At 39.2% G+C, this 27,379-nt stretch overlaps 1 protein-coding gene across 3 annotated transcripts in view; it reads left to right on the forward strand.

Moving 5' to 3' along the window:
* BTBD3 (BTB domain containing 3) overlaps positions 1-26,877 on the forward strand; it is a 39,374-nt gene extending 12,497 nt beyond the window's left edge. Inside the window, exons 1-5 of one of the 3 annotated variants that reach the window (XM_082359740.1) lie at positions 3,527-3,612; positions 18,318-18,597; positions 19,080-19,170; positions 19,742-19,860; positions 22,881-26,877. In XM_082359740.1, the coding sequence (XP_082215866.1) occupies positions 18,455-18,597; positions 19,080-19,170; positions 19,742-19,860; positions 22,881-23,913 (1,386 nt within the window). In that variant the 5' untranslated portion in view covers positions 3,527-3,612; positions 18,318-18,454 and the 3' untranslated portion in view covers positions 23,914-26,877. Of the gene's footprint in view, positions 1-3,526; positions 3,613-17,665; positions 18,598-19,079; positions 19,171-19,741; positions 19,861-22,880 lie in introns of those variants that run through there. The other 2 variants (XM_082359742.1, XM_082359741.1) reach the window with 2 other exon arrangements.
* Positions 26,878-27,379: the final 502 nt, after the last annotated feature.

Consider the following 27,379-nt stretch of genomic DNA (forward strand, 5'->3'; position numbering starts at 1 on the left):
TTTAATCACAGTTTCAATTTCATTACTTGTGATTGGTCTGTTTATGTTTTCTGTTTCTTCCTGCTGCGGTCTTGGAAGGTTATACCTTTCTAAGAATTTGTCTATTTCTTCCAGGTTTTCCATTTTATTGGCATAGAGTTGCTTGTAGTAGTCTTCTTAGGATGCTTTGTATTTCTGCAGTGTCTGTTGTAACTTTTCCTTTTTCATTTCTAATTTTATTGATTTGAGTCCTCTCCCTCCTTTTCTTGATGAGTTTGACTAATGGTTTATCAATTTTATCTTCTGAAAGAACCAGCTTTTAGTTTTATTGATCTTTGCTATTGTTTTCTTTGTTTTTATTTCTGCTCTGATCTTTATGGTTTCTTTCCTTCTGCTAACTTAGGGTTTTGTTTGTTCTTCTTTCTCTAGTTCCTTTAGGTGTAAGGTTAGATTGTTTATTTGAGATGTTTGTTGTTTCTTGAGGTAAGATTGTATTGCTATAAACTTCCCTCTTAGAACTGCTTTTGCTGCGTCCCATAGGTTTTGGATCGTCGTGTTTTCATTGTCATTTGCCTCTAGGTATTTTTTGATTGCCTCTTTGATTTCTTCAGCGATCTCTTGGTTATTTAGTAACATATTGTTTAGCCTCCATGTGTTTGTTTTTTACATTCTTTTCCCTTTAATTCATTTTTAATCTCATAGTATTGTGGTCAGAAAAGATGCTTGATATGATTTCAATTTTCTTAAATTTACTGAGGCTTGATTTGTGACCCAAGATGTGATCTATCCTGGAGAATGTTCCGTGCGCACTTGAGAAGAAAGTGTAATCTGCTGTTTTTGGATGGAATGTCATATAAATATCAAATCTATCTGGTCTGTTGTATCATTTAAAGCTTGTGTTTCCTTATTAATTTTCTGTTTGGATGATCTGTCCATTGGTGTAAGTGAGGTGTTAAAGTCCCCCATTATTATTGTGTTACTGTCAATTTCCTCTTTTTTAGCTGTTAGCAGTTGCCTTATGTATTGAGGTGCTCTTATGTTGGGTGCATATATATTTATAATTGTTATATCTTCTTCTTGGATTGATCCCTTGATCCTTATGTAGTGTCCTTCTTTGTCTCTTGTAACATTCTTTATTTTAAAGTCTATTTTATCTGATATGAGTATTTCTACTTCAGCTTTCTTTTGATTTCCATTTGCATGGAATATCTTTTTCCATCCCCTAACTTTTAGTCTGTATGTATTCCTAGGTCTGAAGTGGGTCTCTTGTAGACAGCATGTATAAGAGTCTTGTTTTTGTATCCATTCAGCAAGCCTGTGTCTTTTGGTTGGAGCATTTAATCCATTCACGTTTAAGGTAATTATCGATATGTATGTTCCTTTACCATTTTCTTAATTGTTTTGTGTTTGTTTTTGTAGGTCCTTTTCTTCTCTTGTGTTTCCCACTTAGAGAAGTTCCTTTAGCATTTGTTGTGGAGCTGGTTTGGTGGTGCTGAATTCTCTTAGCTTTTGCTTGCCTGTAAAGCTTTTGATTTCTCCATCAAATCTGAATGAGATATATGCCGGGTAGAGTAATCTTGGTTGTAGGTTCTTCCCTTTCATCCCTTTAAATATATCCTGCCACTCCCTTCTGGCTTGTAGAGTTTCTGCTGAGAAATCAGCTGTTAACCTTGTGGGAGTTCCCTTGTATGTTATTTGTCGTTTTTCCCTTGCTGCTTTCAATAATTTTTCTTTGTCTTTAATTTTTGCCATTTTGATTACTATGTGCCTCGGCATGTTTCTCCTTGGGTTTATCCTGTATGGGACTCTCTGCGGTTCCTGGACTGGGTGGCTATTTCCTTTCCCGTGTTAGGGAAGTTTTCGAGTATAATCTCTTCAGATATTTTCCCGGGTTCTTGCTCTCTCTCTTCTCCTTTTGGGACTCCTATAATGCGAATGTTGTTGCATTTAATGTTGTCCCAGAGGTCTCTTAGGCTGTCTTCATTTTTTTTCATTCTTTTTTCTTTATTCTGTTCCACAGCAGTGAATTCCACCATTCTGTCTTCCAGGTCACTTCTTTGTTCTTCTGTGTCAGTTATTCTGCTATTGATTCCTTCTAGTGTATTTTTCATTAGTTATTGTATTGTTCCTCTCTGTTTGTTTGTTCTTTAATTCTTCTAGGCCTTTGTTAAACATTTCTTGCATCTTCTCATTCTTTGCCTCCATTCTTTTTCCAAGGTTCTGGATCATCTTCAATATCATTATTCTGAATTCTTTTTCTGGAAGGTTGCCTATCTCTACTTCGTTTAGTTGTTTTTCTGGGGTTTTATCTTGTTCCTTCATCTGGTACATAGCTCTCTGCCTTTTCATCTTGTCTATCTTTCTGTGAATGTGATTTGTGTTCCACAGGCTGCAGGATTGTAGTTCTTCTTGTTTCTGCTTTCTGCCCTCTCTGTATTTGTCCTTTGTTAGTGTGACGATTCATTCTTTAAGACTTACCACTGCTACAATTTATTTTATTGTGAACTCGAAACAGTCAGTAGTGTTGGCCAAGACTGAATGGAAAGCATTGACCTGCCTTTCTGCTGCTGAATTGCAAAATATCCCTTAGTTTAGGTTGTTAATGGATAGCCCAGTTGGAAAACACACCTTGTTTTTTTTAGTTCTACAGCCGGGCTGAGGACTTGTGTAAGTATTTGTTTTCATTGTGAAGATTTTTTTTATTTAATTTCCACCGTGTATTATCCAGTTTTTCGGAAGTGGTGATCTTGCCTACCCAGCACCAGCAAACACGTGTACTGTGTAGTGAGGGACTGAGTTTGACCTTCAGGCATTGCACTGTAGGACTCTTGAAAGACAGGGCTCACATCTAGACCGCCACCTATTTTCATACCTTTGTTCATGGGACGTGTAGTGGAAAGTCAAGTGTAATAGTCAAACTACACTTAGATGTGTTTTGGGGGGCTTATTGGGGAATCACCTACATTCCTAGGAGGTCTAGAAAATGCTAAAATTCTTAACTAGGGTTCAGCAGGCCTCTCTTCTTAAAATAATCTTACTGTCCACATTAAAAATGTGAGAAGGGACCCAGAAGCACCTCCCACTCCAGGTGCAGGTTCAGATGCCAAACCCGCTGTTCTAGCTGTTGCTTCCTCTTTTGCATAGCGCTTCCCCCCACCCCCATGTAAGACACCCACCCAGGCAGGGGTGCATCCCAGAGTGCTCCCTCCCTGTTCCTGGTTTCTTCCCTCACCCCTCCTATAGCCTCACGAGATGAGGTGAGTAGGAGCTAGAAGCTGGCCTGGCTGCTGGAAAGGGAAGGGCAGTCACCCCCCCTCCCTACCAGTCTCTCTGCCGACTCCCCATACGTCCCCTGAAGGATTTCAGCACATATTTCAGTAAATGCTGTAGAATATCTTTACAGGAATTAATAGATTTTCTAGTTAATTTAACAGTATTCAACAAGTATTTCTTTGGGACTTATGGGATCAGCCCATGCTTACCTGAAATTCTGGATTACTTTATTATCTGCTTTCTCCTGTCACTGCCGTGAAAGACTCCTCAAAATGCCAAAATCAATCCTGAACTCTGGGCCAGCATACAGCTCCCGACACATTCTCAAAATCATCACCAGCCAGTGTTGTGCTCAACCAGGTGGGTGTTTGTTAGGGATGTCAATACCTAATGGTGTTTGGGTTGGGTTATAGGAAAATCAGATGCTTGAGGTCAGATCAACCAGTAGTTTGATTTTACAGTCTTTATATAATAATGTATAATTACTGAATGTAAGGTAACTAGGAGGATCACAATCCTACTAACGTGCACAGCCTCTAAAATCGTTTCAAGAATGAAGCTGAGGAAGTGTTTGAACACCAGCTTTTTAAGAAAAGGCAATTTTTAGGGCGTCCCTGGTGGTGCAGTGGTTAAGAATCCACATGCCAATGCAGGGGACACAGGTTCAAGCCCTGGTCTGGGAAGATCCCACATGCTGCGGAGCAACTAAGCCCTTGTGCCACAACTACTGAGCCTGTGCTCTAGAACCTGTGAACCACAACTGCTGAGCCCACGTGCCACAACTACTGAAGCCCGTGCGCCTAGAGCCCATGCTCCACAACAAGAGAAGCTACCTCAATGAGAAGCCTGCACACTGCAATGAAGAGGAGGCCCCACTTGCCGCAACTAGAGAAAGCCCGCACGCAACAACAAAGACCCAACACAGCCAAAAATAAATAAATAATTTTTTTAAAGCAATTTTTAAATGAAAAGTCACTGCTGTATTAGCTCCTTGACTGCTGTTAATTTTTTTTTAAGTTTTTTTTTAAATTAATTAATTAATTTGTTTATTTTTGGTTGCGTTGGGTCTTTGTTGCTGTGCACGGGCTTTCTCTGGTTGCAGAGAGCGGGGGCTACTCTTCGTTGCGGCGTGCAGGCTTTTCATTGCAGTGGCTTCTCGTTGCGGAGCATGGGCTCTAGGCATGCGGGCTTCAATAGTTGTGGCACGCGGGCTCAGTAGTTGTGGCGCGCAGGCTCAGTAGTTGTGGCGCGCAGGCTCAGTAGTTGTGGCACACGGGCTAAGTTGCTCCACGGCATGTAGGATCTTCCTGGACCAGGGCTCAAACCCACATGGCCCTGCATTGGCCGGCGGATTTGTAACCACTTGTGTCACCAGGGAAGCCCCAACTGCTGTTAATTTTTTGTGTCAGAGATTGTCATTTTCTCATGTCCTCCATTCTGTCTACCTAATGTGCAAAAAAATGGTTGAGAATTATGCTCCGAGAATTAATTATTATTTTCTAGTAGAGTAGAACCAAAAAGCAGGTATGTTTAAAAACCTGGCCCTGATCACTTAGTTTTTTTTTTTTTTTTTTTTTAAAGGATCTTCTTTGAAAACCTTTAGTAGCTTACCACAATCACACTTAAAATAAAATCCCAACTCCTTATGATGCCAGGTGAGGCATCAGTGTTTCTTATACTTTTTGACCTCAGGACTCTTATACTCTTGAATATTTCAAGAAACCCAAAGAGCTTTTGTTTATAGGGGTTATCTCTATTAATATTTACTGGAATAGAAGTGAAAACAAAGAAAAAAATTTAGTATTTACTAATTTGTTTAAAAAATAAATGTTTTGATTGAAGCTTATGAAGAAAATCTGGCCTCATACAGATATATAGCTGGAAAAGGAAGGAGTATTTTAATAGTCTTTTCAGATAATAGTGGATATTCTATGATAACCTCAACAAAACTTGGCAACAAAAAAGGTTGATTGCTATGTGGAATCTAAAACTGTCAGTGAACTTTTTGTATTCCTGTTATACTAAAATCCATTGATCTGTCATGTACTTTGAATGGACCTTTTACCAATTTGCATGATTCTGTAATGTAATAACATTGTTATCAGAAAACATTGGTTCACTGAGTTATGCAAATCTTTAAAATGTTGACATGTTTCATTATACAATATAAAAAATTACATTTACCTGATGTCACCCGTGTTAATCAGAAACAGTCTTTAAGAAGTCTTTACCAGTCTTGGGAAGCTATCAAGCTCATGGTGGCATAATCAAGATTTCCAAAATTCTAACTTTTGCTTTTTTATTGGCAATAAATAGTCAGTTTTCCTTGAAGTGACAGGCTCATTTCATTCATTTTTGAGAAAATGTCTGCTAAATACCTAAGTGTGAATAAGCATACTTAGCATATTTTCTCAAGTGCAGTGGTGTTCCATGAAAAAATAGGCTGGTTCAGCTCTCACACAAACAGTTGCACAAGTATTTTTTTCTCAAGGCAACCGTTCTATTTCAGTTTTACCAGAAGTGCTTTAAGCATACTTCCCATTTCATCACATAGAATATTAAGAAAATGTGTACTCAAGGGCTGAGATTTAAGAAAATCAACAGTTTTTACTACTGCATCTCATAGAGATTCCCCAATGAAATAATACATGGATCATGGCAAAGGAATGCACAGTAGCTAATCTGCATTCACACAAGCTGTTTCATCACTGTTCCTAAATCCCCCTGCCCACCCCCCCCCCCCCGCCCCCAGGTGTGGGTGGGGAGGCATAGGGAAGGCAAGGCCACTTGACAGGTCCTTCAGTGCTGTTCACTTTGGCTGCTTAGGGTCCACTGGAGTGACTGTCCAGGCTTAGGAACCAGCAGCTTCAATTGTGAAAAGGCAAGAGTCCCAGAGCCTGACTGTGGACCAGTCCTTATCTGTTTAAGGCTCCCTTTTCTGTTTGGAGCCGATGGCTCTCCCATGATGGCTTTTGGTGATGTGTCACCACTGCCAGATGGCACAGAGTGGTTTCAGAGGGCCTCAGCCACCGCATCTACTTCAAGTACCTTCTGAACCAGTGCAATTCAGAACTGCTTAAAATACTTAACACATTAAGACACACACGCTTTAACCAACAGGCGCAAAACAGTGTGTACTTCATCCCACCTTCCAAAAAATGTGCTTTTATAACCAGTTGAACTCGTTATTTAGAAATTCAAGCTGTATTTTTTGCCAACACACAATTCAAGCCATTACCTTTTAACAATTTGTTTACATTATCAACCCTACTAATGATTTTAAAAATCATTGCTGCTGGTAAGTTTCCTTTCATAAACACACCAACGCAGCAAGAGACTTTGCAGCCATGGCTAGGGTATTCAGCTCCTCCACTATTGATATGACCATTTCCATTTGTGCTTACTCCAGTAATGTAAGATGATATATAGACCGAAGTTGAGAATTCTTTATTTTGGGGGAAGAAAAATAAAACATGTGATTACTTAACACTCCAGTTCTTCTTAGTAAAGTGTTTCACCGAGACACACCCGTGTTAAGAAGTGCATTTTTCTGCTTGTGCTTGTGCTCTGCAGTAATCTGAAATGTGACATTGCCCATCTCTAGCAGTGTGGTTTGTTTGCCGGGTAGGGGTGAGTTTCTAGACTATTCATACGCTCAGTCCTGAACACACAGGCGTGTTTTATTACTTTGTTTGAAGATTGGGTGTGTCTAATGTAGTAGAAATTCTTGCATTCAGTGTTAAGTACAGACGAAACACGTTTCAAAGCCACATTTAAAAGTCTTCTTAATTATCCATTTTTTAAGATTATTCATATGACTGCTTTCCTCCTTTCAAGTGAATTGCTGAGAATTTATTATCCTTTCTAGTTCATTAAATCAGAAAATTCTCTACTGGTGCTATAAATAAATACACCAGGCCATGAATTGAGACCAGTTGATAAAGGCAGCTTTGTCCTGGGTACCTGAGTCTTGCTCCTCATTAGCCCATACTTCTCTCTGACTATGTGAATATCTGTAGTACATTAAATTTTAGACTCTAATGAAGCAAAGCCTTGCTCTGAGCACATATGGGGACTTGCTTTAAGTCGTGCTTCAGTATTTTCAGTTGGACTAGATGCTAGATGGATGCAATGTTATAAAACCACATTTGTGCTTAGACATGTTCAGGAAGCCTCAGGACACAGTTCACAGATGTCTCAGTTCTTTACCACTGTACCTCGTGTAAACCTGCATCTCGGACGGCTGGAAACTTGACAGCCCTCGGTTTCAGACCATGTCAGCCCAGGACCATTTGCACTCCACAATGCAATCTAAGGTTCTAGATGGACTTATATAAGTGCTGGACTTGATCGTTCCTGTTACAGAATGATTGTAAGCCAGGTGTGAGTGTGGTGCTTTTAGCTCTTGTTGGGAGGCATGGAGATGAGGCCCTCGGAGAACTCACCTAGTCAAACCACTTAAGGCAGGATGAAATGTGAGAAAGTGCGGCGTGGAGAGGCTGGGAACCTTCCTTGTTGAGGTGTCTGTGGACTGCATTGTGAAGGATGGGTAGGCTTCCGACAGGTGAGCTCTAAGGAAGAGAGGGCAGGGAGGATGGCAGGAAGCAGTGGGCTCATTCCAGTTCAGGAACAGTCTTGTTTGCAAAGTGAGTGAATGAGGAGGACAAGTCACAGGGCTTGGAGTCAGGTCATGGAGATCCAGAATGCACTGCAAACTGTGTGGCTTCCTCTCACTGAGAAAGGTGAGACAGAATTTCTTCTTTTTTTTTCTGGATAGATGCTTGGTCTGCACTCCTAGCATGCTGAAGCAACAGGTGAGACCATCCTCCTTTCACATGGTAACCTCTTTAGGAAGAGCAGCACAGAGTAGTTGGTTAAGACTTGGCCACATGCTGGGACTTGCCTGGTGGCGCAGTGGTTAAGAATCCGCCTGCCAATGCAGGAGACACGGGTTCGAGCCCTGGCCTGGGAAGATCCCACATGCCTCGGAGCAACTAAGCCCGTGTGCCACAACTACTGAGCCTGCGCTCTAGAGCGCGAGCCACAGCTACTGAAACCCGCACTCCTAGAGCCCGTGCTCCGCAACAAGAGAAGCCACCATAATGAGAAGCCCACGCACCGCAGCGAAGAGTAGCCCCCGCTCGTCGCAACTAGAGAAAGCCCGCGTGCAGCAATGAAGACCTGACGCAGCCAAAAATAAATGAATTAATTAACTAATTAATTAATTTTAAAAACTTGGCCACATGCCACTTAATAAATACCCCTTTTCATTTCCTTTTTATGCCATATTTTAAATTTTATGAGAGAGTATTACATTAAACAAATACTGGCATCAACCAGGTCTACTGTACTGAAGTCTCAGTGGATCATGGCATCCCTACAACTGGCTAGTAAAATGCTTATGCAGAGCCCTGACTCCTGTAAATTTTGATCACCCTTTTCAGAGACTGTCAACTCTTCCTTGGTTTGGTTCCAGTCATCATCAATACTGTGGATCTTGTATGAGTCTATGCAGTTCTTGGCTGTGGTAAAATCATTGCTTCTCTGAGTGTTACTTAAAAAATTTGGAGAACTAATAGTTGAGTGGCCACTTTTCGAAGATATATTTTTGACTCGAATGCTTTTAATCTGCTCATTATACTTAGGTACACATGTAAATACTGTCTACCTATTGTTGTGTGATGCAGAGATTGGGGAAACCCAAATTTGAGAACATATTTTCACGAGTAGTCTTGACTTTCTAAATGAAACTTGAGCATTATTTTATGAGCAACTAAATTTTATACTATACCTCTGGGCAGTTGTACTGACCTACTTCTATAGTAGCTCTTAATTAAAAACAAAAACAAGCTTGCTAAATATATTATTAGAATTGAATTTTTGTTTAAAGTACCTTATTTTCTTAGTTCTGACACATGCAATGAAACTATGTATAGAAACCCCTCAACTTTTATTCTGATTAGAACAGCATGAGAGATAGAAGCAACAAGGGGTACTTTATTGGTGCCAAATAATTATTTCCTGCAGCAAATGGTGGTCGTCTCTGAATGTTACTTGGTGTTGATATAGTTAAGGGTTTTGCCAACACTTACAGTACAGTGTGCCTTTATATTGTGTCCTTCACAACAGTCATGGGGAATTGTAGACTTTAAAGCTAATTAAAAGAAAGTAGCGTAAAACATATTTTTTTTATTTGGACTTAGAACAGATTTTACTTTGAGTTTTTGCCAGAAGCTGGTTTCTATAATAACCCTCCATCACAGGCTTCTAATTCTACTTGGATTTTTTTGTTAGAACACATTTTTGTGACTCAGTTTAGAAATGTATGTGCTTTTTTCATTTTCATTTGGTGGTCTCTACTCTAGAAAGGATATATTAAAAATTGGGTTTGACGATGCCTGGTAATTTCAGATGTGTTTGTGTTTTCCTGTAGCACAATTTCTCTCAGTATAGCAGATCTCTTATTTTTAGATCTTGTATTGTTTGCTTAAAATAACTATATTTCATTCTAGTCACATACATTGTAAAAATGAAGGAAGGCATTTCATTAAATAGTAATTAACTGAGGCTCTTGTGGATACGTGTATGGTGATAGTCAAAACACAAAATTGGTAACTTGTCTTTTCTATGTGACTTTGCAAAAATAGGAAATGAAAGTTTTTTGGTTTTTGGTTTTTTCTCGCCTTTAACAAAACTATCCTACTGATTTTACAGTGATAAAAATTTTTAATCTAAGATAATTTATATCGTTCCTTCAGGTGTTTTGGGGGGCTGTACTATGTTGAGGGAGAGGAGAGCAGTGCTCATTTCTAAGTGCCCCAGCGTGACTGAGGGCAAAGGCACAGTGAAGTGACTTGTGTTTGGGAATCTTGTTTTATCTTGCAGAGCTTTTTCACTAAGTTGTGAATGTTGGGGAAATTGGTTTGTTACATCTACCCTGTTAATAAACAGGACTGATATAGAATGGTTTGAAGGTTGGTTTGAAGGTTGTCAGGATTTTTTCTTCCTGTTCCATGTGCTCATTGGAAAAGTGTGATTTTGTCAAATAAAGCCAGGCATTCTTTGGTTAAGTACATAAGTGAAGAGGGCCTTTGAATTTTAATGATCTGAGTGTAGAGATGATTTTGGTTATTATCTTCGTAATATCAGAAAAAAATATACTAGGCAAAGTAAAAAATATCTATGAAAAATATTTTTTATTTGACTAAAACATATTTTCCTCCTCTGTCAACTAAAGCCAACAGCCGACCTGGAAAAAAAACGCAGCTGTGGTCAGGCAGAGTCGTACTTTCCAGAATTTCCAATAGGTTTAATGTCCCCTGTTGGGTCAGAACAGCCCCCCTTCGGGCCTTCTCAGAAGAGACCTCCTGAGGCCTGATTTTACTTTTCTTTGGATAAATTGTTTTCAAGTACCTAGGAGAAAGTCATACATATAATGGGATCATTGTAATATAATAATATTTCTCCCTCTTAAAACTAATATTTTAATATTGATTCTATTTGTTTGAAAATTACTAATAATTTCAAACGAGTCATTTAGCTCCAGGTTTAACCTGTGTATCACATTGTTGTAGGTTAATCTTTGATTGATTGATTGATAAAATATCTTTAGCAAATATTACCCAGAGAGTTAATAGGCTTCTATTAATGAGTTTTATGTACATGTATAGTTGTGTGCCATGAGAATTTAGTAGAAATGCATTGTATTAATTCTGAAACTCTTACCAGTCCTGGCAATGGAAATTCACATTTTGGAATTTCCGTGTAGACTTTTTACCATATCATCGGTTGTCATAGTAGCAGTCTCAATTGAGAATTGTGATTATATACTTTATCAAATGACTAGTTAATGAAAGCTCAATTATTCTGATGTAGTTCAGCCAGAATTCTGAGCCGGCATCTTGCCTGGTTAGGGGAGTAATTAACCAACCTAAAGAAGAGAGCCCTTTTTTTCTGTTGAGTTATATATATTTTACCTTATTTCACTGATTGTAAGGTGCCATCAGTTGTAAGGTATGCCTTTATTTTATGTACCAACAAGAAAGGGGAGGAACCTAAAGTTATGCTCATAAAATGCCATCAATTATAAGATTCAGCCCAATTTCAGAGATGTTAAAATGTTGCAGTGGGGGAGAAAAAGGAATCTTATAACCAATAAAATGTGGCACATGTCTATATATACATACATAGAGTTTTAGTTGGGTTTTGGTTATAATCATAATATTAAAATATAAAGAAAATTATATTAAATAAGTCATTATTTCTGCCAAACATTATACAGATTCTTTAGTTCTAGAAATCTAGAATTGGAAACGATAAGAGAGATATTGTGTAGTCAACAACTTTTACACACAAGGAAACTTAACATGAGATCACTCAGAGTATATAAAAATTAGCAATTGATTATCTTGTTTACTAAAGTATCTTAAACTTTACGAAAGACTTTATAATATTTTTTTAAATACCTATCATTAGAGTATCTCATATGATATATTTTATATGTTCCTTTCAAGATCACCTCATTTAACATATGATAGAGAATGATTTGGCATTTAGATGATTTGTTTAATAGTCCAAACGAGGTACCCATAGACATAGCTATAATCATCAAATATCATGTTAACTGCTACATGAAATTTTAAAAGAATCGTTGTTCCTGCCTTCAAAGAATTGTCACATTCTACCTTTGGGCATTTTTTCCAAATTTAATGTACAATTTTAAGGTTAACTGGAACTTTGTGTGGTGAATAGGAAATACTTAGTGAAACAGCCCATGAGCCTCATCCCTCCAGCCACACAGAGGCATGCCTTGCCCAAGTGTTTGTCTTAGTTATCATCACCCTTGGTGCTAGAATTCAAATTGGGTCATTGTTGAGAGGCCAAATTGAGTTGCTAGTGTAGACATTGCTGGGTGGCTCTGGACTGCTTGCCGCTTTGGGCTCTCTCAGGAGGTGGGTACAGCTGGGTATCCACCAACAGGTGGTCTTGAAGTCCAGTGGACACCCAGCCTGGAGTGTGGGTTCCAGGTGCACAATTGGACGTTGTGTGGGACCTGATCACAATGCACGACAGAGATCTTGGTTATTGAACCTCACCTGCAAAATCCGAACAAGAGCCACAGCAAACCGGGGCATGCTTGGTGGGGCTGGAGCAAGCCTGCAGATGGATGAAATGTCAGTAGCTGTAAGCCAGGAAGATTAGGAGGGCAGGGAGCCAGATGAATCTTTGGGTTTTTGTGTTTTGGAAAGTTGTATCACAAATATTTCCTGCTTTGGGTACAATTGTTACTAATAGTGGAAGTTTACCTTTGCAGAGTGTTTTCAACTTTTATCAAAGTGCTTTCACAAACATGTCATCTTGCCTTCAGGAGAAACCTGAAAGGGATGAGCTAGGTAGAATCACCCCATTTGGCAGATGAGTAGAATGAGGTTTACAGATTCTAAGTAAGTAACCCTAAGTTCGCTAGTTATTGGCTCTTTTTGTTTTTCACTATACGGTGCCGCCCAATGCTTGACTGTATTTATTTCCAAATTTAACATGCATATAGTCTGTTTTCCAGCAACTGTTGCTATCTTTAGGGATTGCCACCATTTTGTCACTTATATTTTATACCTCCCAAATCACAAACATAACTTTTGCTCAGTACTGAAGAGAAAGATAAGCAAAACCAAAACACTGTTCCATCATAATTTATCAGGTTATATTACTCTCCTCTGTTAGGTTCTGGAGGTGTCCACACTGTAGCTGTTTAGGTGTCTTGTAGTAAACCAAATACAAGTCCAGACAAGGAGTGCAGGGTTAGAGCAAGTTAAACAAGAGTTGCCAGCGTTGTTAGTAGTTGACATCGCATTTGTTGGTGTTAACCGTGAATGGCTGGTTTTCTAATTTTCCTTTCACTGGAGAGACTCTTCTGTTTCTGAGCGGCTTCCTCATGGCTGCTGCGCTCCTGTGTTCCTTCCTGTTACAGTTCCTCTCCATTTCTTCCCAGAAAGTGTCCCTCTCTCATTCTTTCAGCAGTTGCTTCCTGCAGGGTACAGAGTATATATATGTTCACGGTTTTCATAACTGTAAATTCGGACATGTGTTTTTCTTTTAAAGTAGATTAGAAATATGAAGATAAAGCATTACATAAGATTGTGGGGTGATTACTGTGGGTGAAAATTAGAGCGAGTGGAACAGACACAATTAAGCAAGCAGTCAGGAAATCTGCGCTCCAGTCTAGACATTGCCCCACAACCTAACTGTGGACTTTTCACAAATCCCGTAATCTTCTGGACCCCTAGTTACCTTATCTGTGGGACAGAGTTGCATTAAATGATTTCTATAGTCCCTTTTAGTTCCAAACCTTACTCAAGTCCCCAAACTGAATAAACAAGATTCTGTAATACCAAATAAAGACCGGATGTCTGGCAAACCTTCCAGTGGTGAAGAGGATGATCTAAGTGAGCTTAATTCTGTGCATAATTTTATTATTATCGGGAATTGAATGGGAAGAGATAAAGGTGATTGAACTTTCCGGCAGTTATAAAATTATCTGAAATCCACTGCTATTAGCTAACCTTTTCAGCTTGGTTCCTAATCTTGCTCACCATTGCATGCCCGACACCTAATACACTGCGTGATCAGCATGTTTGTATTTTGAGAATACTTTCATAAAAGATTGATGGGCTTCTTGACTTCACCTATTTATTTACTTTATGAGGGCAAATTAACCATGTCTCATAACAGCTTTAAAATTCAGGACGTGTAGGAACAAGTGGTATGCTAGTCAGAAAGAAATTTTAGAGGTGAAATTTGACAGTAGATACCAGGCTGGTATTCTTTATTCTTCAACCCAGTGGGTGATGTTTATGGGTTACGGATTCAATAGATGGGATTTTAACTATTTATATTCAATTTCAAGGGGGGGAAAGAAGCCATAATTTGTGTTTAATGAGATAGACTATAGAAATGAAAGCAGAAAATAAAGTGATACGATGAATATTTTGACGATTCAAATTAATCTGCGATTTCCATAACATTTTATTATGTTCTGCATCATGAGTTACTCTGAAAGACAGATATGGCTTCTCTTTCCAGAAAAATAAATGCAAACTCCCAATTTTGCATGTGATTTGAGGGGTTTGTTTCATGGGCTCCATTAAGTTGATGCAGCCTTGCCTTCTTCCTTGTCTGGTGGCCCCTAGTCCAAATTCCTGATAGGAAAGCACCCTGGGATGTTAAGCCTTAAAAGTCCTTGGAAATAATCTAGACCAGTGTTACTTAAACTGTGGTCATGAAATCAATGGACTGTATCAAAACCAACATTAAAAAGAAAAGAATAAAACAGAAAATATCGGAGTGTTTCATAACATGCTAAGCATAAGTTTTGTTTTGTGACCTTCTTTCCATTTGTATATAGATATATGTGTTTATGTGTGTTAGTACCGGGTCTGAATACAAAATGGATTTCTTGCTGTGGATTGAGGGTAAAGTTTGAGAAACACTCATCAATTCTGGATGAACCTCTTCATTGTGTAGGCGCTCTAAAGGCTAAATGATTTGTCCCGACACTCTCCCTCCCTCCCCCTCCCAACACACACACAGCTCTTTAATTTTTAGTGGCTGAGCCAGGACTGAACCAGACTATTTGATTGCAAATTGTGCTGTACCACAGTGCTAATTTTTTGAAATAGAATTTGAAGTAGATTATTTTAAAATATTAGGTGGTTCATCTGTTTCACACTTGGCATTTTTTAATCCTTTATTTTTCCCACTAATTGTCTCTGTCACTGCCCTTTAAAATAATTTGGGCTTGAGCTTCTTTTCCTGAGAATTGAAAAATATTTGGGGACCTCTCAGTTGGCTGTCTACACATCTGAATCATAGAATTTGACACTTAGGGGCTAATCAGGATTTCAGAACAAGACATGAAGGTTCAAAATTAAATTATTTTGAATTATTTGTCCATTCACTTGAAATGAATGTGAAACGTGGCTCCAGATGTTGATACCGGAACATTGGGAAGACCTTGTAACATTCCCTTAGTCATGTGTATGAGGTTTTCTCAAACTTGAATGTCATATAGATTACTTGGAGAGTTTTGTTAAAATACAGATTCTGATGCAGAGTCTGGCTGAGGTCATGGGTTTCTAACAGGCTCCCAGGAGGTGCTGTTGCTGCCCCTTCGACCACACCTGCAGTAGCAGGGACCTTATATTAACTGCCTTATTATCGTGGTAAGAAAAGGTGGCTCTCAGCAAGCTTTTCATTGTCTTGATTTTATTAACATTTTCATGCCTTTCCAAATTGGCTACAAAAATTAAAATATCTTTCTTGGTTTTTAAAAAACTGGATTATTTTTTGTAGTTAAAAACATGTCTTTAAGACAGCCGTGCTCATCGGTCCCCACATCCGTGAATAAGGACAAGGCCCCTCTTTGCAGCACTGTTCTAGGTGATTCCAGTTTAATTCATATTTCCAAGCTTCTCCACAAAACTTAATTTTCTAAATAACTGAAACTTAATTTTATAAAGAACATTTTCGAAAATATTATATAATTTTCTTTCTTAAACTATTACGTGCACTTTTTCCTTTATTCTAGCGGTAAAAGAGCAGTGTTTTTTGGAGGCTTTTCTGGTGAAGGGTGTTGAACTATATGCAAAATGAATAAAAACCACAAAACTTCTAAGCTCTTGTGTTTGTCTTTCGTGCTTTTTGTGTCTTTTGTCTTTCCAGCTGCTGGTAAGTCTGTCTCAAAACGCTTCATTTCCCTTCCATTCTAATTGATTACTTCTGAACTGAAGGAGCCAGCTACTAGGTTTGTTAGAAGTACACAGGGAATTAATCCCAGTCAAAAGGAGCTCCCTGTCCTGGGGGCTTTTCTAGGATGCTGATGGTCAGGAAGTTCAGTAGCACTTGAGCAGGACAGAAATCCTTTGGTTTTAATCATATTCTGAAAAGTTAGCTCTAATAGGAACTCACTTGTTTCTTCTTCGTGCCTTTCTCCATGTGTTTCTTTCTCTCTCTCTGTTTCTCACACACACACACACACACACACACACACACACGTTGTGTGGTGAAGTGTGTTTGCAGGCAGTTGGAAGTATGTGTGTGTGTGTGTGTGTGTGTGTGTGTGTGTGTGTGTGTGTGTTAGCCCTATGACTGGGAATATGGTACTTGTAGTAAATAAGTGGCACTTCAGGGTTTGTATGAAATGGGGGTGAACAACCTGTGCTAAAGACCATGGTTCTCTTTGCACACAGTCTGTCCTGCAGTGGCTTTGTAAACAGGTTTAAGAATAATAATGATGACAATAAAGAGGATATTCCTTGGTTCAGTTTAGTGATTCCGGGTCCCAGGGATTTAATGTCTGATTTCAGTTGTGTTATCTTTAGTAGATTGTCGGTTATAGCAGCAACCAAAGCTCCCATTTGTTGGGCCCTCACTCTCAGGAACTCATTATTCAGATGGATGTGGTGCAGCAAGCAGGGCGGTGGTCATGAAGGTGCGTCAGGTGGGGGCAGCACGTGGCTGCCGCCCTTCAAACCAGTAGGAGTGATAGTGCTTCATTCTCGTCATTAGGCCCCCCTAGAAATGCATGCACATGTGTGGAACCTGCAGCAGGTGTTTTGGTTTTTCCTTACTCAGCAAAGCTAGAAACGTTGGAGGATTCACATCTGTGAAAACCGTGTAGTGCTTAGTACTGTTCTGATTCAAAGCTGAGAGAACCTGTTTGCATCTTAACTGTGCAGCATTGGAACATGTATCATTTTGGGTAGCCTTATTATTGGTTTTGTGTTAGAATTTGTGAATTACATTCTTTAAAACTGTGATGAGGCTAAATGTAACCATAACATTTAGGTTGGATTTTTTTGAAGTCCTAAACAGGGCCCCATTTCACATATTTTTAGTGAATTACAGCCTTTAAACACTGATTACCAGATTTGTCTCATTTGAATCTTATTTTTACATCCAGAATGTGTCTTATGTTTCAGTGCAGCTAAACCTACTGGTATCATTTTAGTCTAATTAACAGTATTTTGTGATCTGGGACTCCTGTCAAAGATCATTATAGGAGCTAGAAAACACTGGGGGGTAAAATGAACACATGACCTCATCTCTTATTTGTACTAGACTATAACTTGCATTCAAAGAGACTAAAAAAGGAAAAAGAAAAATTTCATTCCTTCCCATTAAGCTGTAATAAATGTGTTTAATATGGATTTGCTATTAATAATCCCTTTTAGCTGGTAGAATGGAAGATTTTGTTTGAAGTACTAGCAACTAAATGCTGCCGGGATCAAGATTTTACTAGAAACAGAGTAGATATCAGTCCCTGCTTGTTTAACTGGGGGAATAAAAATGCACATCTACTGAAGAAAAATCTGTGGACATAAACTCTTCTCTTCCTGTTTTCAAATATATTTCATAGGTTGTTTATCTTATTTAAATGTACAATAATATAGTAGCCAAGAGAATGCAACTGCTGTTCCTTTAATATCAGAACTATGCACACTACAATAGGTGTCACTGTTTTGCTTGGTCCAATCATGACTGGTGACTTCAGCTATTGGCTCCGAGCACTGGCTGTCTGACTCCATCTGCAGGGCTGTAATACCTACTCTCCTCCGATCCATTCACCACACAACTTCAGCCGGCCGAACAGACTCACGCGGCTCCAGCACATCTTGCTAACCTAATTCAGAAAACAAGTGCTACGGCTCTCTGCCTGTCACCTTTGCTCAGTGTAGCATTTTCAGGTGATCTAGGAAACTGGGTTATTTTTATGAGCAAGTAAGAGGAACAGGAATCATGATGGGGATGTATTTAACAGACCCAGTACTGGATAAAACTTAAAGCCAGTTTCTAATTCAACATAGTAAAAAGGTCACCTTGCCCGGCTGAGAAAAGAAGCAAAATATCAGCTTGCTGGTTTCTGTTCTCATCTTAGCTCGTGCTAGCCTCTTTTCCTTGATGCTCACACCGATTTGGAATATCTGGCTATAAAGAGAGACCTACTGTACTCATGGTAGATGACAAGGAAAAGAACATGAAATGTCTCACCTTCTTCTTGATGCTTCCAGAGACGGTAAAGAACAGATCCAAGAAAAGCTCGAAGAAAACAAATCCCAGCAGTAGCAGCAGCAGCAGTAGCAGCAGCAGCAAGTTGCCTCCAGTTTGTTATGAAATAATTACCTTGAAGACTAAAAAGAAGAAGAAGATGGCTGCTGATATATTCCCCCGAAAAAAACCAGCCAACTCCAGCAGCACCACTGTCCAGCAGTACCACCAGCAGAATCTCAGTAACAACAACCTTATTCCTGCCCCGAATTGGCAGGGTCTTTATCCCACCATTAGAGAGAGGTAAGTGCCGGGCCAGCATATTTACTTTAAAAGTTTTCCTGTGTTGAAGTTTCTGCTTTTGCACAACGTGTAATGTATTTTAACATAAATCTGTGTTTCCTCTTTTCCCAGAAGCTTTATTGGTAATGGAAAACTGCCTTGTATCTTTTCCAGAATAGTACAGCTGTTTTCCTCTTAGATAAAAATGTTTTTGTAAGCTGTAACATTTAGGTGACAGGGTTGTGTCTGTGGGTTATAGAAGATAGAAACCTTTTATTTGTCCTTAAGTCTAAAGAAAAGTTTGGATAACTTTTTTTTTAAACTTCAGTTACTTCCATGTGTTTGCAGTGATTACAAACGCAGTTGTATAGTTGGAACCTTTATTTGTAGCTTTACCCTGAAGTTATTAAACTGTTGTTTAGCTTGTGAACCTTTTGTGGGTTTTGAATGTTGGGGAGGGGGTGTTAAAACGCTGTGAATTAATGAATTGCCTCTGTTTACAGAAATGCAGTGATGTTCAATAATGATTTGATGGCAGATGTACATTTTGTGGTTGGGCCACCAGGTGGGACTCAGCGGTTGCCAGGACACAAAGTAAGCAACAGATGCATTACTCGTTTAGTACTGAGATTTACAAAGAGGGACCCTCTCCGTGAGCCTGGAACTTGGGGTGGGCAGCTTGCCAATGGCAGGCAGTGCGTGTTTCACCCGATCACAGAGAAGGCGCAGCGTCTCCAGAGGGCCTTGGCCACGCTTAATTTTTTTCTTTGTTTCCTTCTACCCTGCTTTATGTCTCACACAAAAACATGCCCTCTTAACTCTACAGTCATGGGAAGTTGTTGTGATAGGTTAGGAAAGTCATATGTTTCCCCTTCTCCTAGAAATCAGTTAGATAAGCTTTTATTTTATTTATTTTATAATGAAGGAACTTGGGCATCAGTCTGTTAAAGCCTTGATAATTAGCAGCATAGAGACTGGTTTGCGTGAACTTCTGTCTTTTGCTTTCATGGCCGGATCCACTGTACCTTCCTTGGCTTTGTCAGTAGAGCAGGTGTTAGGTGCTCTGTGTCCACTAAAACTGATTGCTTAGAGTTGTTTTTCTGGATTGATTTGCTGAAAATGTTTTCAATTTAGTGCATGAAATAAGATTTCCCTCTCTCCACAGTATGTTTTAGCTGTTGGGAGCTCTGTTTTCCATGCAATGTTTTACGGAGAACTTGCCGAGGACAAAGATGAGATCCGTATACCAGATGTCGACCCTGCTGCTTTTCTCGCTATGCTGAAGTAAGCATCTTGCGTATGTTTGGAAAGAGTTTGTTTATGCTGTTTTTGTGCTCTTATGGCTTCACAGTTAATTATAACTTCCAGGTAATAGAAAAGAGAGACTGATGAAGAAAGTGGGTGCTGCTTACCTTGTATATGTTTTTGATGAAAACTCCTGTGCATCTTTCCATGGGGAGCATGTGGAATGAAGCAGACGTTTACAATCACACCTTGGCATGGAATTTGGGGACAAGTGGCACCTATAGTGATTTCATTTTTAATGACTTATAATTAAAGAAAAACTTTCTGGTGTGTTATCTAATAGAGCATGTTCTCTCTGAAAGTATTGTGTGTGAAGAAGTCTTTAAAAAGACATAAATTATATTTTTGCTTCACAATTCCAGAAATTATATACATTATTTAAATACCACCAGTTAGGAGGTTTTTAAGTTTTCTAGGAGTTATTGTCTCCTATCAGCAAATATAAAACTTACTATCTGTTGAAATTGTCTGATCTTGATGCACACATACATACACATGCTCTCACATGAAGTCAGATACTATTTCTCAAGGATAAGAGACATTTGCATTTTGTAGTACAGGAGAAATTTTTGAAAGATGAATGATTTTCTATAGATTTATATGGATTTGTTCAGAAAAACTTTAATTGGTCATAAAGAAATGTAAGGTTATAAGATATAAATTTATTTAAAAAATAGTTTTCTCTCTCATGGGTCTTTTTCAGAATCCAGTAAATGTTAACCAGATAAACAGAATCTACTTCTGTGACCTGTGTTGGTGCTGAACAGTGTCATAGTCTACTGTGTGGTTAGGGTCCAGTGATTATTCTAAGTAATATTTAGGTGATTTTTCTTGATTCTCATTCTAGCACACCAAAGTGTATCAGAGTTCAAGGTTACCTGCTGCTGTGGGGATTTTGAGTCACTGGAATAAATTACAATGTTTGTTGAAAAAAATTATTCATTGGGTCAACAAGTTGGACAATAATCCCACAAACATTTAAAATGTTGATATATATTATCTTCTGCCTACTGAAATATAAGTATTATAGTTAGTTCCAGAACTTTAAAGTGTTTAATTCTTTATGTGTAGTATAGTTTTGAAATCCATTTGCTGCTCTCTAGAACTTTAATAGTGGGGGATAGGGAAATTAAAGGCAAGTGAGCACGTGAAGTACCAAAACATAAACTAATCCACTACTTTTAACGAATAGATACTTTGTGACCTTGGTAATGTTTTAGAGATATACATACAGAACTCAATTTTACCTGTAGCAATTTTTATGTGTTGTTTTTTTCCCCAGTGAAGTTAGCTTTGTATATTTGACATTATTTCTGTTGCAGAGGAGAATGCTGACACTAGTTCGGCGTTTTGGCATCACTGTAGTCAAGTAGACTGTTGTGTTGCCGCATGTATATGTACATAATTAGGAAACCCGAGTGCGAGTCACAAAATTCCATTTCACCTAAGCCATTTGATTCATCATTTGACAGGCATCTTTTCTTATAAATGTGTTGCCTAGAATATATCTTGATACAGCTTTTTAAAATTATATGAGCAGTCCACATAAAGTGGTAAGAATCAGAAATGTAGCAGGTGCCATTTACTGTCGTGCTGTGCTTGATCAGCACAGCGTGGTTGCCTGGGATAGCGGAGGCCAGGTTTTCCTCACCCCTGCATTGTGGGTGAGTAGCCAGTACTCCTGGAAAGGGGGCTGTCAAGAAAAAGGGAAAACTGCTCACTTGCCAGTTCCAGGGTAAGAGCTACAAAGTGCTGACCGTGCTGCAGAATCCTCCCCACGGTCCTGGTGCTGCAGGTATTTAGTCGAGCAGTCTTGCCATCTTGCCAGTGGCTGGCTTAGTCTATCAGAAAAGAGTAAGGGCTTCCTGGGAGAAAAAAATTCAGGTTCCATTCATGATTGGTCATTTTTCTCATTGCCATTCTTATATTTTTGTACTTTCTTACAGAAGCTATTGCTTATTTCCTGTTATATGTGTTTCACTAAGGAAAATGTCACGGCAAGTAGCTAAACACCTTAGCTAGAAAAATTTTTTAATTATGTTATTAGTATGTATTTTTTACTCATGTGTAGTTCTTACTATCTCTTAGCCACAGCATCTAAAAGAAGCAGATGATTTCTATCTTTACATACCATCTTGGGAGACTGCCACTGTCCCCCAAAACAATAAGAAGTATCTTATCTCCTGAAATGGGGACACTTCACAGAAGCACACAAATAGTGCATACTTAGACTTTCTTACTTTGTTTTTTAATTAAGTATATCTGGAAATAATGTATTCTTTAATTCTGAAGGTGGAAGGAATGTGTGGGGGAGAAGAAAGAATTTAGAGTTTAAAAAAAAAAAGCCAGATACAAAGCCTGCGTTGGATTCTATGTAAAGTTAACTGGAAGATAGCATTGGAGCCCATATTTAAAACTCTACTGAACTTGGAACTACTTGAAAAATATCTTAAGATCAGGTTTTGTTTTGTGTTTAAGGAAAATTCAAGTCATTCTTATATAATAGCGTCAAGATGCAATCATTGCTAACATTATAGTGTTGATATTAAAGATACTTGTTTCCATCTGAATTTGCAGAAACATTTTTAAGTAAGTCTACATACATATATTTCTCCTAAAACATATGGGGGTTATTTTTAACTAAATATAGTATAGTATATATAATAGAATTTTGCTATATTTTTTCCTCATATTCACTATTTTTGATTTCAGTCCTTTCTCAAACAGTTCTAGTATCTTCTATGTTTTGTAGCTTTAAAATACAGGCTAGAATGGTTACATGAAGTTAATGTCTTTAATAATACAAAGTTGCTACTAAGTTGAAATATTAATAACTTATGAATGTATTTCAGATGTTGCTTTAATGTCTAATCATGTTTGTAATAACTGTCCCATAAGATGATTTTCTTGGAACTAACTTGAAAGTAGTTACATCTTTTCTCACTGGACACGCTCATTTTTGTGAAAATTCCATTTACATGCAGCACTCTTTCTTACAGATACATCTATTGTGATGAAATTGACTTGGCTGCTGACACAGTCTTGGCCACTCTTTATGCTGCCAAAAAGTACATCGTCCCTCACCTTGCCCGGGCCTGTGTCAATTTCCTGGAGACCAGCCTGAGCGCCAAGAACGCCTGTGTCCTCCTGTCCCAGAGCTGCCTGTTTGAGGAGCCAGACCTGACCCAGCGGTGCTGGGAGGTGATCGACGCCCAGGCCGAGCTCGCTCTCAAGTCTGAGGGGTTCTGTGATATTGACTTCCAGACACTAGAAAGTATCCTCCGCAGGGAAACTCTGAATGCCAAAGAAATTGTGGTTTTCGAGGCAGCTCTCAATTGGGCTGAAGTGGAATGCCAGCGACAAGATCTGGCTTTGAGCATTGAAAACAAGCGCAAGGTCCTCGGGAAGGCGCTTTACTTGATCCGCATCCCGACCATGGCCCTGGACGATTTTGCAAACGGTGCTGCACAGTCTGGAGTCTTAACTCTGAACGAGACCAACGACATCTTCCTTTGGTACACCGCGGCCAAGAAGCCCGAGCTGCAGTTCGTGAGTAAAGCCCGCAAGGGCCTCGTCCCGCAGCGCTGCCACCGTTTCCAGTCGTGCGCCTACCGGAGCAACCAGTGGCGCTACCGGGGCCGCTGCGACAGCATCCAGTTCGCCGTCGACAAGAGGGTGTTCATCGCGGGCTTCGGGCTGTACGGCTCCAGCTGCGGCTCGGCCGAGTACAGCGCCAAGATTGAACTCAAGCGGCAGGGCGTCGTCCTGGGGCAGAACTTGAGCAAGTACTTCTCAGACGGCTCCAGCAACACCTTCCCCGTGTGGTTTGAGTACCCGGTGCAGATTGAGCCGGACACCTTCTACACGGCCAGTGTGATCCTGGACGGCAATGAGCTCAGCTACTTTGGACAGGAAGGCATGACGGAAGTTCAGTGTGGCAAAGTCACCGTCCAGTTCCAGTGCTCGTCGGACAGCACCAACGGCACCGGGGTGCAGGGGGGGCAGATCCCCGAACTTATATTCTACGCTTGAGCACGCTTCCCGGAGCAGTGTGGGCTCTGAGGTGCACACCACACTCCTCCTTGCTTGATGCTTAGCTCAGCTGCAGATATGCGATCAGCGCAGGTAATTTGTAATGAACGGAGCTGTAGGCAGGTTCTAATTTCTTTCAACCTTTTAATTATGTACAGACAAAAATGCGGCATTCAGCTTTTAACTCTATGCCTAAAAGAGCCAAGTTCTCATCAAGGCTTGTGGTTCTTAGAGTTGGATCTATACATCTGGGGAGATTTTTGAGTTCTTTTCCAACTGCCCCAGTGACCTCCCAGTTTTGTCCCTCTTAGGAAGATTTTCAGATCACCTCAAATTCCCTTTTGGGCTTTATTTTAAATAGGAATAAATAGTCTAAAATAACAATAACAAGAATTATTTTTAAACAGAACCCCTCACTTCCCGAAAATCAGATAAACCTCAGTGTACAATTTTGAAAGACGTTTTGCTTCATAATTAATAATTTAGAAAGTAGACAGTAGTCACCTTTACCTTCTTATTTTATTTCCTTTTAAATATTTTACTTTTGGGCATTGCTTTTTCTTAAATCCTAAATTCATAAGATTGTTAAATTTTAAACTGCAAAGTGTCAATGTAAAGTAAGCAAGTAAGAAATTTGAAGTTTTAGGTCATGACTTTTGCTACAAACAGATTTATATTCTTTTAGTTCAGAAGACAGAATATTGCAGTACAGAGACTTCTTTTAGAAGTAACTAAATTATAAAATTTTATTGTCATTAGGAAAAAGTTGCAGGCCTATTAATTTAAACTAAAACAGTTTTAAAAGGAAGCCTAAAAAAGTCCCATACGACAAATACTTTAATTGATGACATAATACAGAGTTTGAAAAAGTCAGACCCTTTTCCCTGCTTAGATTCTGATCCCTGCCATTTGCGGGTTTTCAAAAGTTGTACTGTATAGCATTCCTATTCCCTTTTTCCCATGAAAAAGAGGACCAAACAATTCTTTAGATGAATAGAATAACAATTAGTTTTGTAGCACCACGTTAATGTAATAAGATATTTTATTAATTGATTTTTTTTTTTTTTAATCTGAAATGTACTTCACCGGATCTACTTTGACCACATTGTATCTTCTTAGTTAATTATAATTCTGTCCTGTTCCTGGACTGCTAGAATCTGGCCTCTGGCCATCTTAAAGTGCCAATATATGCCTGCAGGGTTTTTAGAAAATGGTCTAGAGCGATACACTTGATGATACCTAATAGTCACTGCCTCAGCATCACATCCAGCTCTCTTTATTTGTCCACGGATAATGTAAACAAAGGAGGGAAAAGCTCATCAAAACATTCTCCTTCAGCGAAGGCTTGTGCTGGCTTAGTGCCCGTGACCCTGGTGGTGTCCACTGTGTTCACTCCCAGTTGAAGTATCCATGTGTTTCTGGGCAGCTTTTCTGCCCAGCGTGATCCTGAGATGGCTTCCCCGCCACCCAGAGTGTGGTCGCTGGCCGCCTCCTTCTCCTGCTCTGTGAGCCCGAAGCTGGCTCTGGAGCAGGGGTTAGTCCTGGGGTGGGTGTGTGCGTGGGTGCCCGTGCACGTTCAGGTGCGTGCCAGCTCAGGAATTGTCTCCTCCCTGCCTGGCCAGTGAGGGCTGGGACAGAAATGGTCCCCCTGCTGGCCCCAGCTGGGCCCCAGTGAGTGACTGCCTGTGCTTCTGGGCCACTTGTCCCCCTGTAGACGTGGGCTTGTTGCTTCGGCCAGCTTCCCTGATGGAGGAGAACACTGGATTACGGGAAACGTTTTAATCACCTTTACCATTACCTATGTGTGTTAGCGCAGATGATCAAAAGCTATCATGGTGATTATAGATGAGTATTCCCAGGACAACTTTCCAAAATTATCTAACAATTATTTCTTATTAGCAAGATGACAGTAGTTTTGGCAAACTATGAAATAAAGGTATGTTTTCAATTTAAAAAATGCTTCTACAAAGGGTATTATTTATAAATTATGGTTAAACATTTCGGTAACTCATAGTTACTTTGCAAATTGGTAGACTATATACCCAATTGGAAGGCACTCATTTTTAAGCCAGAGGAGAAGAAACTTTATTTAGCACTAATTTCATCATATCAGATTGTTGGCGGTGGATGTGATAACCTTAGAGTGAAGATTGTTCATTCAGTAACACCCATGGTCAGTGCTCCTGTTAGTAGCTGCCCTCCAGAGGCTGGGGAACCGCTGGGTGAGAGCCACGTGAGATCCTGTACACTAGGTGTGGAAGAACTTAATTTTATATTAATTACTGTCACCTGAAAAAGAAAAAAAAAACAAAACCCATCCATCATCTGATTGGCTGGTGCCAAGATCTGTGGGTTAAATTTGAAAGTTGTATTTAAAACAAGAAAACTTTATCTTTTAAATCCTATTCTCCCTTCTGCATTTTCAATGACATGGAATTAAGGCTAATGTGCTTGCTTTATTTTCTTTGGTAATCTCAAATTTTGTAGCTTTTAAAACTAGAAACCATTGTTCTGACAAGGCGGGCAACTGTAGTGTATAAACGCAACTTTATTAAACAATGCCCTATAGATGCTTTTCCCAATGTATCTGGCAGTCGTTGTCATTGTTTATATCCTGGGGATAAGGGGAACTAGGCTAGCAGTTCTAATGTAACATTCTTTAAGCATATCTTAATATAGTATTTAAGTAAATGGTCTAATTTCTACATAACTGTTGCACTGAACTGTCTTTTTTTTTAAGGTGTTTAAATAAGCTCGCTAATTCAAGACACTAGCCACTTGTGCATCAGTGTGCTTGAATTCAGTAGCTTACAGCATTATTTATGAAGGAAAAATATATAAATATGAAGTACCTCATGTTGAATGTTATTGTACTGTATTTTTAATGTAACAGTGCAGATCTTGTTAGACACATGAATGTATATAATCATGTTAAATGAAAATAAAATAAAACTGGTTCATAGATTTGTTTTCCTTAGCATTTTTGTAGGTCCCTTGAAATAGTAAAAAAAAAAAAAAAACTCATTCTGGCACTTTTGGTGCCACTTATATTTTACAAAGATGGTTTTTTCAGGAGCATTTGTTTGCTAAGTTATTCACATATCCTTGATCCCTAAAGAAGTAAAAATGTGAGGCAAAAGCATACAAGAACAATGAATATGTTAATCAGTTGCATTGTGGAAAGCCTGACTGTTAAGTTGATGAGAGGGAGTGAATGGATACATTTATATTCCAGGAATGGAGTTTGTGGTTGGCTGGCATTCTGGGTAGAGTTGCTCAAATGTCTTGTAGATCTCCCTGTACTCTGGGCTGTTGACACCAGATCACATCTAGCTTTAGATGTGACCAGTGCTGCTGCTTATTCCTGCTTTGTTATAATTGCTTACATCTAGGAATAAAAAAGATAAATGTCATAATACAATTGTGAATATAATTTTTATGTCCTCAACTAGTTTTCCATTATATT

Source organism: Balaenoptera borealis (genome assembly GCF_965194805.1).
Source record: "Balaenoptera borealis genome assembly, chromosome: 16".
In the NCBI taxonomy this organism is placed as follows: Eukaryota; Metazoa; Chordata; class Mammalia; order Artiodactyla; family Balaenopteridae; genus Balaenoptera; species Balaenoptera borealis.